Below are 15575 nucleotides of genomic sequence, written 5' to 3' on the forward strand. Positions count from 1 at the left end.
CGTGACAGACATCAGTGACAGTGCCCTCAGGGCTGTTTTGTAAATTAGCTTATTCGGTTCACATCTGTTCTTTGTCCTGATGTTTGATACACCTCACCGTTTTCATCTGACACGCCTTTTGTTTTACACCTTGTTCTAACAGGTAGCTGCTTTTCCTTGATAATGCCCCTTTTAAACAGTGAGTGGCATTTCATCTCAACTCAGTGCTTCCGCTCCAACATGCCCTGCTTTTTTTTTAAATTTCTTTTTAGATGTTGTTCGTTTTGTATTAACTCCAACATCACTTTTCTCTTATTCTAATTATTCCCAAGAGTGACTGCTCACCAGTCACTGGACTGACATCTTGCCTTGCCAGTGAACTTGTGGTGGTGGCCACACCCTTTGGGCGTGGTTTCAGTGCAGAGGTGACACAGCATAAGGTAGAGGAGGGACCGGCTCCAGCTCTCAGAAGGGCAGAGACTGCATCTTCTGGAGCAGGAAGATTATGATGGTTATTTACCCCTATCTGTGTATATGCTTTCCTAATAAATACCTATTTATCATTTATCTTGGGTCTGGTGGACTCATTTAAACCCTGCCTTCAATTCACAAATACCCCCACCAGTTTAAAAGAAAATCATTTCAATCAATAATGTAACTCCAAATAAAAACTGACATTTAAAGAAAAGAAAAAGACATTTTCATTTTAAAGCATTCAGGATGATCTAAGGCTGATTGCTCAGTATCCGTCAATAGGATGACTTGGTTTGAAGAGGTTCGAAGATACTAGATAAACAAGAAAGGTGTTTTCTTTTCCATCCCTAAATGGATGTGTAAGTGAAGCCCTTACATTTTTCTGTTCTTTCTTGTTGCTGGTTTCTTGTGCCTCTGAAAAATTAAGAGAACTTTTCATCTCTGTTATCAATTTGTCTGTGAACCTCCAGGTTGGGCTGAGATTATCACTACCCAGCAGCCTGTCTTGATTGAGTTTAGAGTTGTCTTATGCTCTATACAAGCAACACCTCCTTTTACTCTGCTAGTCCTTGTACTTTATCCAGAATCTTTGTAATAGATCCGGTTAAACACACACACACACACACACACACACACACACACACACACACACACACACCACACCTCTAATCAACAGGGTTGGATGGGAGCCAAAAGTCTTAAAATAATCTCACATGCTCTGATTTCTTCTTCCTTAGATGAGTAAACAGAATGCAATCGATGTAGCAATCATATGTTACAAATCATTTCACCAAAGGTAATGAAATTAAATTCCAGCTCTGGGGGTTATTACAGAAGACTTTGAAGAATTTGACTGCAGAATCCCTCAAGCCCTAATCTTTGGATTTACATAATGTCTTTCCACTTTCAAGCTTCCCCAGCTGAAAGGCTTTAAAGTTCTAAGGCAAAAAACAAAATAAATTGGATATTTGTGTAATTTGAAAGGGAATGCTTTCAATATAATGGCATAATCAGAAAATCCATGGAAGGGGAAACTCATAAAAATTTTACTAATACTAATTTCATGTTTCAAATTTTATGTCAAAAATGTGATGTTCAAAATTCTTAATGGCTCTCCCAAGAATATACTTTTCTAATAATACATTTAAAATGTTTTATGACTTGCTTACTAAAATATGAACATACTGAATTTGTACCCATCACTTTGTTTCCAGCATTCTTACTATTGCTCTTCATTGTTTGTTCTATCACTGAAACTTTCCACGTTTTGATGCTAACGTATAAAGTAACCGTGGACATTGTGGATACAGGGTTGAGATGATGTTGGCTGAATTTATAATAATAGCAGGGAGGTGAAATAGTTTCCCATTCTCATGAAGGTTGCCAAGAAGGCTTAGTCAGATAGTTTCATTTAAATTAATCACTAGATCAGCTAAGGATAATCCAGAGTCTTACACTGAGTTGATTTGTATGTTTTATATTCATGCTTATATTCTTGCCTGATGCAAGGTTTAATCTTTTTATGGTAAAATCCATCCAACTGTTTGTTTACCAAGTACCTACTGTGTGCCAGCCCCTATGCTGGGTCCCAGGACTAAAATGATGAGGAGGCCCTATATGTGTTGTGTGTACAATCTCTCTGTATGTAGTAATCAAATGATGGGTGATTCCTCTGTATGCTGTGACTATGTGTCTCTCTTATTGGTTGATGAATAAAGTTGTTTTGGCCAATGGACAGGCAGAATTTAGCTAGACAAGAATTCTGAATAAAGAGGCAAGGAAAAGGGAGACAAAGGACAGACGCCATGTAGCCACCAGGGAGTCAAGAGGCCTGATCATCACTGGTAGGCCAAGACTGATGGGGGAAGTCCTTCTATGTATATGTTGTCCTATTGGTTGATACATAAAGCACTGTTGGCCAATAGGGAAGCAAGATAGGTGGGACTAGGAGTTGAGGAGGATTCTGGGAAATGTAGTCAAGAGTGGAGAGTTGCCATGTGATCCCGGGAGGAGAGGGCACAAGTCTGGTGTTCTCCATAAGATAAGGCCTTATAAAAAATATTTATTAGTGATTATGAGTTAATAAATAAGTCAGAGCTAGCCATTAAGAAACCATAGCAAACGGTCAACAGCTTCATAATTAATATAGTGTCCTGTGTGTTCATTTGGGACTGACACAGCGGGACCAGGCTGGCAGGAAGAATATATGTTACACAAGACCATGTGGTGATACATAGATTAATAGTAATGGGTTAATAATTGAGAGAGAGCTAGCCAGTAATAAGCCTAAGCCAGTGGCCAAACAGTTGTAAGTATATATTAAGTCTCTGAGTGGTTATTTCATAGCTGCTACTGGAACCCAGTGGGCAGAGGCAGAGGCAAACCAGTCCAGTGGGACCAAGATAGACAGAGAAAGTCTCAAATGGAGCTGCTGATGAGGAGTTACAGCAGAAAGTTCTTCTTTCCTTCACGTCTTTTCTCTGAGTTGTTGCCAAGTTCGGTGTATTAACAAACCAGCTGGTAGACTCAGAGAGCTTAGTATCTTTTTATGGAAGTCCAATAAGAAATGGGAACACTTTTTGTTAGGGTTTACTGAACACTGGGGAGGAAGAATTGATTGAAGAATTGAATTTCCAGTGTCGCTATAACATTAGACATAATTGCAGTGAGTTCAGTATCTTCCTACACCCTTCCCATATTTACAGTAATCTGCTTTCAAAGTTGGAATTAATCATGTTCCACAAGGAATTCTCTAGTTTATGCTACAATTTCTAGCAGACCATTCCTACATAGCAGTTCGCCTGCAGTTTAGTTGTTAAGTTCCCTGATATGTGACTATCTGTGGTGTGACAAAGCATGAACTTTTTTGGAGTGAATACAGAGTCTGGCAAGAAGCCATCTAGTTTTGGTGTCCTGTCAACTATTGCAACTCTAAGTTGCATTTCCAAAGGATGCTTTTTCTGTTTACATACTAATCCCTGTTCCCCCTCCCTCCCCTCATATCACCCCCACCTGCTTCTCAGAGAGCATAGGGCCTCCCATGGAGGAGGCAACAAATTCCATCCAATCACCAAGTTGAGGCAGGACCAGCCCTCTCCCGATCCACGTCTAGGCTGAATGAGGTATCTCTCCATAAGAAATGGGCTCCAAAGACCCAGTTCATTCATTAGGGCTCCTGGTCCCAGTGCCAGTGGCCTCACAAACTGCCCAAGCCCCCCACTGTCACCTGCATTTCAGGAAACCTAGTTCGGTCCTATGCAGGTACCGTCAGTTTGGAGTCAGTAAACTCCTACTAGTTCAGGTCAGCTGTTTCTGCATGTTTCCCCATGCTGGTCTTGACCCTTTTGCTCATACTGTCACTCCTCCCTCTCTTTGACCAGACTCTGGGAGCTTGGTCCAGTGGGTAGCTGTGAATCTCTGCATCTGCTTCCATCAGTTACCGAACGCAGATTTCAGGAGATCGTGTCCTTTTCCCCTTCCTAGGCAGATTCATTTTTCTCTTTGGGTCCTCTCTGTCTCCTGGCTTCTATGGGGTTGTAGACCGTAGGCTGGTTATCCCAAAGGATACTTTTTATTTAAGCTTTTTGCATCATTTTGGAAGGGTAAATGAAAATTACCATTTCTGATTCAACTGAAAGGATAAGATGGCGACTGCAATCATAGAGTAAGCCAGAATTGGCGTTTTCTTTGCCCCAAGAAATAGTTTCCTTGCTTTACTGCATAAGATTCCATTTTCTTCTGAATATGCCTGTTTACTTTTTTCTTCTGATTTTGTTCATAGCTGCTGACTTTTCAGTTACATTGTATACAAGGGGTAACAAAAGCCCTTAATTTTGCAATGTGAATTTTTTTAAAGACATTTTCTTCCTAAAGCTCATTTTTAGTGAGCCAAGACACTTGCAGAATCTACACGCTCCAACTTGGAAAACCTGCCTTCTCAGCGTCTTCACTGCTTTAAATAATACCCTGGCATTAGCTCTTTTAGGAAGCTAGGAGACAGCTTCTCTAGCAGTGATGGGATGTGCAAGCCACAGATGGCCTTCTGGAAATTACACAGTTAGCTGGGTATCATACAGGTTCCCATTTGAGAAATATGTGGATATACAGTTATCGGGGTACATATAGGTTCCTGTTGGAGAAATACGTGGGCACCATGTGGATTTGAGTAGCTCCCCCAGCACTGTGAATTCCATTAGTTAGGAACTTTGTCAACTGCTTTCAAAACTTTCTCATCTCTTACACTCACAATGGCTTTCTTATCTAAGGTCACCTCGTGTTATATATGCCATCATCCAAGTAAGACCTCGATTGCTCAAGTCTTCTCTCAGGATCTTTTAAGACCCAGATTATAAGACCCAAATCCATCTCTACCTTTTGCTTCTACATGTGACATGTAGTTCTCAATGCCCTGGTTGGTTTCTAGCTTTCCCAATTTATAGCCTTATCACTTTGTGATAATCTCAGTTGACCCTTCTGCATATAGGAAATATGATGCCTGTCTCCTAATAGTTAATGAGCAATATAATATCTAATACATGACATCATGGCCTTGTATGTCATACATTATAAATTGTCAATGACTATTATTCATGTTTGCTTGCTTTTGTTGAAAGCAAAACCCTATGTGACACTTAGTATATGACAAGTATTCTTCTAACGCCTTTACCAAATGCCATTTTAATCCTGACATCAAATTTTCACATCAGTATTAATACCTCAATTAAGAAATGAGAAGACGTTTCCACGTCTAAGTAGCTAGCTTGTGTGAGGTTGGGGCTTCAGTTCCAAGAAGTATCTCTGTGTCTGTGGTCTTATCCCTACACTGTTATTCCACGGTGCGCAGTCTAACATATGGGAATGCGGCTTTTATATATTGCTGCTTTTCTCATTACTGTGACAATATAGCCTGACATATGTGACTCCAGGGAAGAAGGGTTGATTCTGGCTCCTGGTGACACCGTCCATCCATCATGACAGGGTAGCTAGTGTGGCTCCATCTGCAGCTCCAGGAATGTGAGGCAACAGCCAGCCCTGGTCACATATCTCAGATCCATCAGGTAGCAGAGAGCTTGGGTTAAAACCAGAAGTAGATTTCCCTTTGAAGGCCTGCCCCTAGCAACTACCATCCCAAAGAATCCACAGTTTCCCCAAAACAGTGCTACCACCTGGTGATGAAATGTTCATTTCACATTCAAACTATAATGTGTGCTGAGGCTATGTGTGTGTGTTGACACACACACACACACACACACACACACACACACACATATATCTTCTCATGAATTCCTGAAGCAAAGGGAACATTACCTTGTTCTACTGTAGATCTGACCAATTGTTGGTGCTGCTAGCACAAACATCCAAAGACTATAGCAAGTGAACAATGGGTATGTTTCGTTTTGGTTTTCCATTAGGCACACAACTCAGGGGCACACCCAGTTAGTCATAGCGCAGACCTAATTTGAACACCACTTGATGGCTAGCTAATTCCAGTTAAGAGCTCAAGACAACTGAAAATGCTCTTGCACTTAAGGCAGAGTGATAACATGCAGTATTTAGACAACACGAATAGCAAGACTATTGAAAGTTGTGAAGCATGAGAGACTGGGAAAGATGAAAGGCAAGGCTCGGTCATATTGACTGGAAGATTACAGAGGGTCAGAAGGTGAAAGGAAAAGAAAGAGGTAAGACCCAAGCAGCATGAGAAGCGATTGAAGAAAGGGCTTCCCGTGAGGAGAGCGTCTCCATGTTGGGAGCTGTGGAATACAGTTGAGCAGGCATTGGATGCTTTCCTCCGATGTGGGCATTGTGAAGCCTGATTACATCACTACTGCCCCAAGCTCTGGCTTCTAGATGCTCGGTAAAATCAAAGGACTTACGTATTTGACACAAAAAGTAAGCGAAGCTTAGTCAAATGTTTCCAGTGGCTCTGAGAACTTATAAATTATTTAAGAGTAGAATTTTACTGCTGACGGCTTTTTAAACTGTCCAGTCCTGTTGGATTTCTACCAGTCTATTTGTTATAATTTCTGTGACCTCTTATGTCATCGTCAATATATTGGACCTTTTCTAGTTCTTACCTGAAATGCCCTTGAGCCCCATTTGTACAGAGAAAGAAATTAAAGCCTCCTCATAGTTCCTTACACACTCTCCTTCCTTCCTTGTGTCCCTGGACCCCTTCTCTGGTTCTCAATTACAGACTTGCCTTCTGCCTCCACAAATAAGAAATATAAACTCATGCAAATGAAGCTACTGATGTGTTGGCTTTCCGAATTATTTGAGGATTATCATAGAAGTGTCACATTGTGCACCAAGCAAGTGTCTCCTTCTAGATCATTTGTCCATTATTCCTTCTGTGGAATATGCCTTCCAGGGTTTACACAGTCTCCTACTAAATGCAGTGTGCCTCCAACTGGTTTAATGCTCACCTAAAATTGTGTAACATAAAAGAATGTTGGGAATTTTGAAGGAAAAATTATATCATCCTTCTACCTGATCATAAGGAGACTGGAACTTCCAATAATGGGTGCTTCCTGCATGGGTACCAGGCTAGGTATTGTCATAGAAGATCTTTTTTTATTTCCTCTATGCCTTATCCCCAGTTTGTAATGAGAAGATAAGTCTTAGAGAAATGTTGGACATTACTCCTGGGTTAAACTTGTGCATCAGAATGCCTGAGGAAGAGAGAAACTTAGATCTTAAAAAACAAGGATTGTGAAATACATGACCATCTCTCTTAGGGACCCATCCATCCAGTATGGTTCCTTTACCTCATTTCTGTTCTCCTTTTAAGTTCCTCACACTATTTTAATTTTTGAAATGCAAAGTTCATTAAACAAAGATCCTTTTGGTACCTATTAAGATATCATTTTTTCATCTTTTGTAACATTTTACTATCTTAGGGTATTTTGTCTCACACACACCTACATATTCCATTATGCTATATTTACAATAATTTAACACATTTAATTGAGAATTGTTTAAATTTTAGAAAGATTTCTCCCTTCATGGAATTTGAAAGCTGAAGGTAGTACCATTTAGCAAATTTCCTTGTTGACTACAATAGTCAATTTCAGAACTCTTAGGGAGTAATTTAATTACCCACACAGTTCTGCTTTCTAGGAATGTGCAAATGCGTGGTTTAAGCAAGTCAGAAAACCTCTAGATGTCAACAGTAGTAGCAAAACTCATCACCCTTCAAGTCTCAGTTGGGAAAGGTATTTATTAAAGGGGCATAGAAAGCAGGAAAATGCTAGGGTTGTTTTCTTTTTCCTTTGACTTTTCAGACTGTAGCATCAGAGCCCCTGATCATTGCCAGGAGGCTTTAAAAGGGTGGTGGTCCACTTTGAAATTTTCCAGTAAAATAGAATCTCACCAACAATGGTACTTAGCACTTGATAAAAGATAAACCAGCACACGAATTTTTAAAATATTAGTTTGCTTGCTTACTTGTTACTGGTCTCCCTTCATAGGAATATTCATAGGAATAGATGCATGGTGGTGTTAGGTATTTTCTGTTTGTTGTGTGTCCCTGTTGCCCAGACAGTAAGTGCGAGAGTAGGTTTTCAAGAAAGAAATGGAGAACCTATTCCAGCTCGTGGAAAGTAGCCATCTTCCATGTGGAGAGCGTCCTACCTTGCCCATTTCCCTGTGCTGTCTCAGTCTGGGAGAGTCTGGAAGACCAAGAATTCATTCTAATCATGTCTACTCTGACTTCTCTTGTGGCATTGGCCACCAAGACACTGAACCGAGGGGAGTAAAAGTCATTCAACTTCTCATGGGTGCTATTTGATGGATTATTAACAGAAAGAGGCAAAAATCTGGCAATATTAAGTTTGCAAAAAGTTAATATACTCAGTACTTAGATCATGAAGAAGCATGGAAGACCTAGTGATGGCTTCACGTTGTCATCAGTGTAATAACACAACAGTGACGCTGCTCCCACTTTTAATGTTGTATATAGTTTTGCGGTTGTTATTTGTTTGTTTATTTAACAATAAAATCTGTATTTCTTTGGGAGCTTCATGTTGGATCCAATAGTGGGTAATAATCATTTTGGTCCTTTCCAGTAGTCTTGGAAGATACCAACCAGAAACACATCTCAGTCCAGGCCCCATCATTTTCTCTTGCACAATGTTTCCAACTTGTGAGGACTAAGGAATATTCTGCTGTAATGTGTAGTGTATTCTTCCTGCCAGCCTGGTCCCTGAGCTGCATCAGTCCCAAATGAACGTGCAGGATGCTATATTAATTATGAAGGTGTTGGCTGTTTGCTATGTTTTTTAATGGCTAGCTCTGACTTAATTATTAACCCATAATTACTAATATATATTTTTATAAGGTCTTATCTTACCGAAAATGCAGCCTCATGCGTCCTCTCTTCCTGGGATCACATGGCGACTCTCCCTCTTGACTACATTTCCCAGACTCCTCCTTGACTCCTAGTCCCACCTATCTTGCTCCCCTATTGGCCAACAGTGCTTTATTTATCAAGCAATCAGACAAACATATACACAGAAGGACTTCCCCCATCACTCTGCTATAGCATCTTTCTCCAGTTCCCTTAGTAAGGTGGAAGTGTTTGCTGAGAAACACTTGATGTCCCTTAATGCCAGCACCGCCATCTCCAGAACTGGAGAAAGGAGTTGCCCTTTAGGTTAACCAATTCCTAATTTGTTCCTCATTTACTTGTGCAATAAAATACACCAGTTATTTGAAAACCCAGATGTCATGAAGACCCACTTTTTCATAGTCTATCACAAAATGACAGTATTAAAGAAAACCAATATTTAAATTGCAAAATTGTGTTTTATGATTTTAGATTTAAGTTGGATTGGACAAAGCATTTTATTTTTAAATGTAGCAAAAATGAAATATAAAGATGGAACAAACACTGTCACATTGAAGTTGAACAAGACAACCCTAAAGAAGGAAAAGCAAGCAAGAGATAGCACAAGAATCAGAACAAGCCCACTTGTTCGGACACTTGGGCATCCCAAAAGATGATAAACTGGAAGGCAAATAAACTGGAAGTGACCCATGCAAGCACTGTGGTTTGGGTACCACGGTGATTGTGACCTCGTGAAAAGAATTAGGAAATGGTCCTTCAGTTTCTACTTTATGGAGTAATTTGAGGAGCACTGGCATTAACTGTTCTTTGGAAATCTTGTTGGATTCCATGCTAAAACCACCTGGCCCTGATCTTTTTTAAAAGGTTGGGACCTTTTAATGATAGGTTCTAATTCATTAAGGACTTTATAGTTCTATTTAAATTGCTTATCTGGCCTTGATTTAACTTTGGCAAATGGTGGTGTCTATCAAGAAAATTATCCATTCTTTTAGATTTTCCGATTTGGTAGAGTATAAGTTTTTAAAGTATTTCCTTATGGTTCTCTAAATTTCCTTGGTGTCTGTTGCTATGTTGCCTTCTCCGTTTCTGATTTTGTTAATTTGGACACTATATGTCTTCCTTGTAGCTGATTTGGATCAGCATTTCCAATTTTATTGATTTTCTTCATGAAGCAACCTTTTTTTTCATTGACCATTTTCATTTGTTTGTTTCGATTTTATCCATTCCAGCCCCAACATTGATGATTTCTTTATGTCTACTTCTTTTGGGTGCAATATCCTCCTTTTTTTCTAGAGCTTTCTAGAACTGTTCTAGAGCATTTTATTGTTAAGTTACTAATATGAGATTCCTTTTTTTTTTATGTAGGCACTTGGTACTATGAACTTACCTTGTAGAACCACCTTCATTGTGTTCCATATGTTTGAATATGTTGTATATTTATTTTCATTCAATTGTAAAAAGTCTTTAATTCTTTATTTCTGTCTTCCTCTATTTGTCATCCAGTAGAGAGTTGATCAGTCTCCATGTGTTTGTAAGGTTTCTGTTGTTGATATTCAGCTTTACTCTGTAGTGGTCAATTTTCTCATATCTCTTGAGACTTGCTTTGCATTTGAGTATGTAGTCAGTGTTGTAGAAAGTACCATTGAGTGTAGAGAAAAAAATACATTCTCATGTGTTTGGGTGAAATTATCTATAATATCTGTTGGGTCCACTTGGTTTATAACGTCAGCGCTAGTGTTTCTCTGTTTAGTTTTGGCCTGGATGATCATCTTTTGGTGAGAGTGGGATGTTAAAGTCTCCCACTACCAATGTGTGAGGATCACCATGTGACTTAAGCATTAGTAGTATATCTTTTATGAACTTTGGCACCCTTGCATTTGCAGCAAAGATGTCAAGAATTACAAAGTTCTCTTGAGGCAGTTTTCCTTTGATGAGTATATAGTGTCCTTTCCTATCTCTTCTGATTAGCTTTGATTTGAAGTCTGTTTTGTCAGATATTAAAATGGATACATCAGCTTGCTTCTTTAAGTCAATTTGCTTGGAGTATCTTTTTTCTACACTGAGGCTGAGGTGATGTCTATTCTAAACGTTAAGGTGTGTTTCTCCTATGCAGCAGAAGGATAGACAGTGCTTTTGCAAACATTCTGTTTGTTAGAATGTGTGTTTTTTTGTCTTCTTATTTGGGGAATATTTGAGACCATTTGTGTTGAGATATATCAATGGCCAATGATTGTTAATTCTTGGTATTTTGTGTGCGGGTGTGAGTGTGTACATGCATGGGTACATTTTTCTTCTTTTGACTCGGCTTGTCTGGATTTATTCATTTCCTGTTGGGAATTTTTCCTTCTAGCACTTTCTGTGAGGCTGCATTTGTAAATAGATATTGCTTAAATTTAATTTTATCGTGGGATGTCTGATTATGGTGACTGAAAGTTTTGTGGGATATTATAGCCTTGCTGGCATCTGTAGTCTCTTAGAGTCTGTAGAGCATCTGGCCAGGCCTTCTGATTTTATAGTCTCCGTTGAGAAGTCAGGTGTTATACTCATAGGTTTGCCTTTATGTGTTACTTGATCTTTTTCCCTTGTAGCTTTTAATATTCTTCTTGTCTGTACATGTAGTGCTTTGATTTTTATGTGCCTAGGGGAAGTTCTTTTCTGTTCTAGTCTAATTTGGTGTTCTGTAAGCTTCTTGTACCTTGATAGGCATCTTCTTATTTAGGTTACAGAACTTTTCTTCTATGGCTTTGTTGAAAATATTTTCTGTGCCTTTGAAGAAAGGGGGTTTCTTCTCCTTCATCTATTCTGATTATTCTTAGGTTTGGTCTTTTCATAGTGTCTAAGTGAGAGTTCCTGTATATTTTGTGCCAGGAATTTTCTTTTCTTTAACCAAGGTATCCATTTCTTGATGTGTCTTCAATACCTGAGATTCTCTCTTCCATCTCCTGTATTCTGTTGGTGACATTTGTCTCTGTAGTTCCTTTTCGAGTTCTTAATTTTTTTTTCATTTCTAATTTGCTTCAGTTTGGGTTTTCTTTATTGATCATATTTTCACTTTCAGGTCTTGAAGTGTTTTATTCATTTATTCCACTCTTTGTGTTTTCATAGATTTCTCTAAGGAATTTGTTCATTTCCTCTTTAAGGACCTCTGTCATCTTCACAAAGGCTGTTTAAAGCCCTTTTTCTTATCCTTCCACTGTGTTGGAATATCCATGGTGGGGTTGCTGGACCCTAATAGAGACATATTGTCCCAGCTGTTTTTATGTTGACATCTAGACATCTGGAATTGGGAAGATTATAATTGTAGATGATAACATCTGGTCTTGTCCTTGTTGGGTGGGTGCTTTGGTCCTTCGTTTCTGTTTCCTCTGTGGTTCTTAGAAAAGTGTGGTGGGTTTTGCTTGGCAGGAAATTCTTCTGTGGTCCCAATAGGTATGGCCACTCTGTGTCCCGGGTATTAGGGGCCAACACTTAGAAAAGGGATGGGTCTGGAGATACGGCTGGGAATGGGGCTGAGGGGGTTCATGGGTGAAAGAAGAGCAGAGTGTTCCACCAGCATCTGCTTAGTTGGTCCCCTGGGAATGGGGGAATGAGGACGAGGAGAGGCCACAGCAGGTCTGCTATAGAGCTAGGCATGAAACTGACGGACTGGACACTGAGGAATGGAGGAAGTTAAAAGATCTGCAGACTGCTTGCTTCCCTGCTCATCAAGGCCTGGGTTAGCTGAGAGTGCCTGCTGGGATGGGGAGCAGGGATCAGGCACTGAGGGGGAGGGGAAGACCTTCGGGATCCCCGGGAGTTGGGTGTGTGGAGGAGGGAGGGTGCAGCCGGTGTTCTGTTGCAGAGAAGGTTCTGGTTATGAGACTGGAGGGGGTACAGGGAATGGATGTGAGGAGAGGAAGCAGAGTTGAAGACCTGTAGTCAGCCTACCTGCTTCCCGGGCCTGCGTGCATTCTGTCTGATCTTATATGAGTAGAATCTTACAGTGGCCAAGCATGGCTATGTAAAATCCTATTTTATCATCGACAGACACTAATGGCACTTTCGGTTCCTGTGTCTGATAAACAGTGCTGGTGTGAATATTCCCAGCCATGACTCCCACTTGACGTGTGAAGATTCCCACCTTGGGCCCTAGGAGACATACTTGGGTAGACATTTTTTCCAGCGTGACCTTGAACGAGTGCCCTCCCACTGAGGCGCGGGATTTCCGGTTCCTCCATCTCCATGGCTGCGAGTATTTCGCGCTTCAGCCTCTGGCCTGTGTTCTGAGTGCTGGTGTGGCTTCATTCTGTATGTCTCGAGAGCAGTGTTGTTGCACATGGATACTCGTCACTGAATCTGGTAAAATATTTTCAGGGGTGTTACCACGGCACAGGTGGTATGAAAATGGAGCAGTAATCGTATCGGTGATGATTAACTGATGGAAATCTATCGTGTCCCTTTCATTAGTGAAATTGTGCAAAGAGAACAAGTTCCTCTTTTTAAGGTTTTGTTTTTTGTCCTAGTACACATAATTCAGTAGAAACTTACTAAAGGAACATTTGCTGTGTGGCATGAAGCTTCCCTGGCCTTTGTCATCGGAGGCTAGCTCCCCAGTGCTGAGCAGGGTCTGATAGTGGAGAATTAAGTACAGGCCAGGGTTCCAGAAGCCCTAAATAAATGTAAAATATGTATGATTTGGGGGGGAAGGATTAAAGCTTTTAGGTATGATATTCATAAGTAGTTAGGACAGTTGCCAGACTTCCTATGGGGAACTAAATGTTTTTTTTTAATGACACATTCATTTCCTTTCATAAATACCAAGGCCCACTGGTAAACTGGGCTTAAGACCTAATCATATTAGTTGTGTAGCTTAAAATATTTGAATGCTTGAATTTAACTCATCATTTGCCAGTGGTCTTTACCTCCCCAAAATGTACATGAGTGCAAAAAATATTCCACAATAGCCTTTGACTTTTCAATTAGGCCTTGTCTCCTCTTGAAAATGTAGCAGCAAGGCAAATGTCTATTGTTACTGGGCATGTATGAAGGAATGGTGTGGATGCTATAATTTTTATCATTGACAAAATGGTACAGATTAAGCCAAAAATCACTAGTCATTGGAGTTGAGGAGATGGGCCAATGGATAATGTCCTCACCATGCAGGTATGAGGACCAGAGTGCAGATCTTAAAACCTTCATAAAATCCAAATGGGGGATGGGGACTCACCTGTAATTCTAAAACACGAAAGTCAGGACGGGGGAACCCTGGGACAAGCTGGAAAATGAGAACAGCTGAGCCTACGGGCTCTGTGTTCAAGAAGACATCCTGACTCAGTAAATGAAGCAGAGAACAGTCAAGGAAGACACTGGTGTCAGCCTCCTCACAGTTACTCATGGTGTATTATGTACACACGCACACACACATACACACACACACAAACATACACATACATACACACATACATCCAGGCATGCATGCGTGGGTGCACACACACACAAACAACACACAAACACACACACACACACAAATATACATATACATGCAAAACACGTGAGGAAGAAAAAGAAAAGTATTAATATGTTAGTTTAAACATCACCATTTCATTATATTTTTGCTGAGTTGCAATGGCTTATTTTAACTAAAGCTTACTAGCCTACTCCTTTTAGACATAAATGCAATTGATCAAATGCAGTTCTGAGACAGTGTCTTACTGCTTGCTCCAAGCCAGGCCTTAATCTCAGAATCCTTCTGCCTTAGCTCCTGACGTTCCAATTATGCGTGTAGACATCAAAATTGGATCAAATGCATTATTTTCATATGACACCACGTGTTTGTTTGCTGTTGCTAAATAATAGAAGTCCTTTATCACATTATGCTTTTTAAAAAAGATTTATTATGTACAGTGTTCTGCCTGCGTGTACACCTGCTCGCCAGAAGAGGGCACCAGATCTCATTACTGACGGTTGTGAGCCACCACGTAGGGAATTGAACTCAGGACTTCCAGAAGGGCAACCAGTGTTCTTAACCTCTGAGCGATCTCTCCAGGCTCACGTTATGTTTTGATACAACTTAACGAGCCTTTCAAAATGACTAGATGATGGCTTTTTTTTTCTAATTAATTTAAAACCCGTTGCACTAAATTGTTTTAAAATGTTAGCGGAAGTTTTCTAAGTAGATCGGGTTCTAATTGAAAGCCACATGTAACTCCGGTGCTACAAATAGAAAGTCAGGGTGGAGATAAGCCTGCAACTGTCTGTTGAGCCGGCTACTCACAGCGCGTGATGTTCTTCTCCTCTAGGTTGAAGAAAAAGTCCCAGTCGGTGGATATCACTGCACCAGGGTTCAACCCTCTGGGGGGTGCAGGAAAGCCAGCACCACAAGCCAGCAGGGCCCCTGCACCCAAGACCCCCATCATCGAAGAGGAACAGAACAACTCAGCCGACACCCAGAAGCACCCTCCCAGGAAGACTGAGCTGAAGAGGTTCTACACCATCGGTGAGTGCCGAGTTTGCTGTACGCGAACTAGCGCCACGTGGTGGGCAGCTTTACGGCTGCAGGTTCTGCATAGTTAAATGATGCCTCGTTGCGTAATCGTGCGTCCTTCTGAAGAGGTTCTACACCATCGGTGAGTGCCGAGTTTGCTGTACGCAAACTAGCGCCACGTGGTGGGCAGCTTTACGGCTGCAGGCTCTGCATAGTTAAATGATGCCTCGTTGCGTAATCGTGCGTCCTTCTGATGGCTTGTGTGGACATTCTCTTCTGGGATCTGAACAAGGATACGGAAGATGGAAAACT

At 40.6% G+C, this 15575-nt stretch overlaps 1 protein-coding gene across 3 annotated transcripts in view; it reads left to right on the forward strand.

Annotated features, from left to right (window-relative positions):
* Oxr1 (oxidation resistance 1) overlaps positions 1 to 15575 on the forward strand; it is a 319071-nt gene that overhangs the window by 97330 nt on the left and 206166 nt on the right. For all 3 annotated transcript variants that reach the window (XM_040730328.1, XM_040730327.1, XM_040730330.1), the window contains exon 3: positions 15079 to 15275. In XM_040730328.1, coding sequence (XP_040586262.1) covers positions 15079 to 15275 — 197 coding nt within the window. The remainder of the gene's footprint in view (positions 1 to 15078; positions 15276 to 15575) is intronic.

This window comes from Mesocricetus auratus, unplaced genomic scaffold, assembly GCF_017639785.1.
Source record: "Mesocricetus auratus isolate SY011 unplaced genomic scaffold, BCM_Maur_2.0 Super-Scaffold_100023, whole genome shotgun sequence".
Lineage (NCBI taxonomy): Eukaryota > Metazoa > Chordata > Mammalia > Rodentia > Cricetidae > Mesocricetus > Mesocricetus auratus.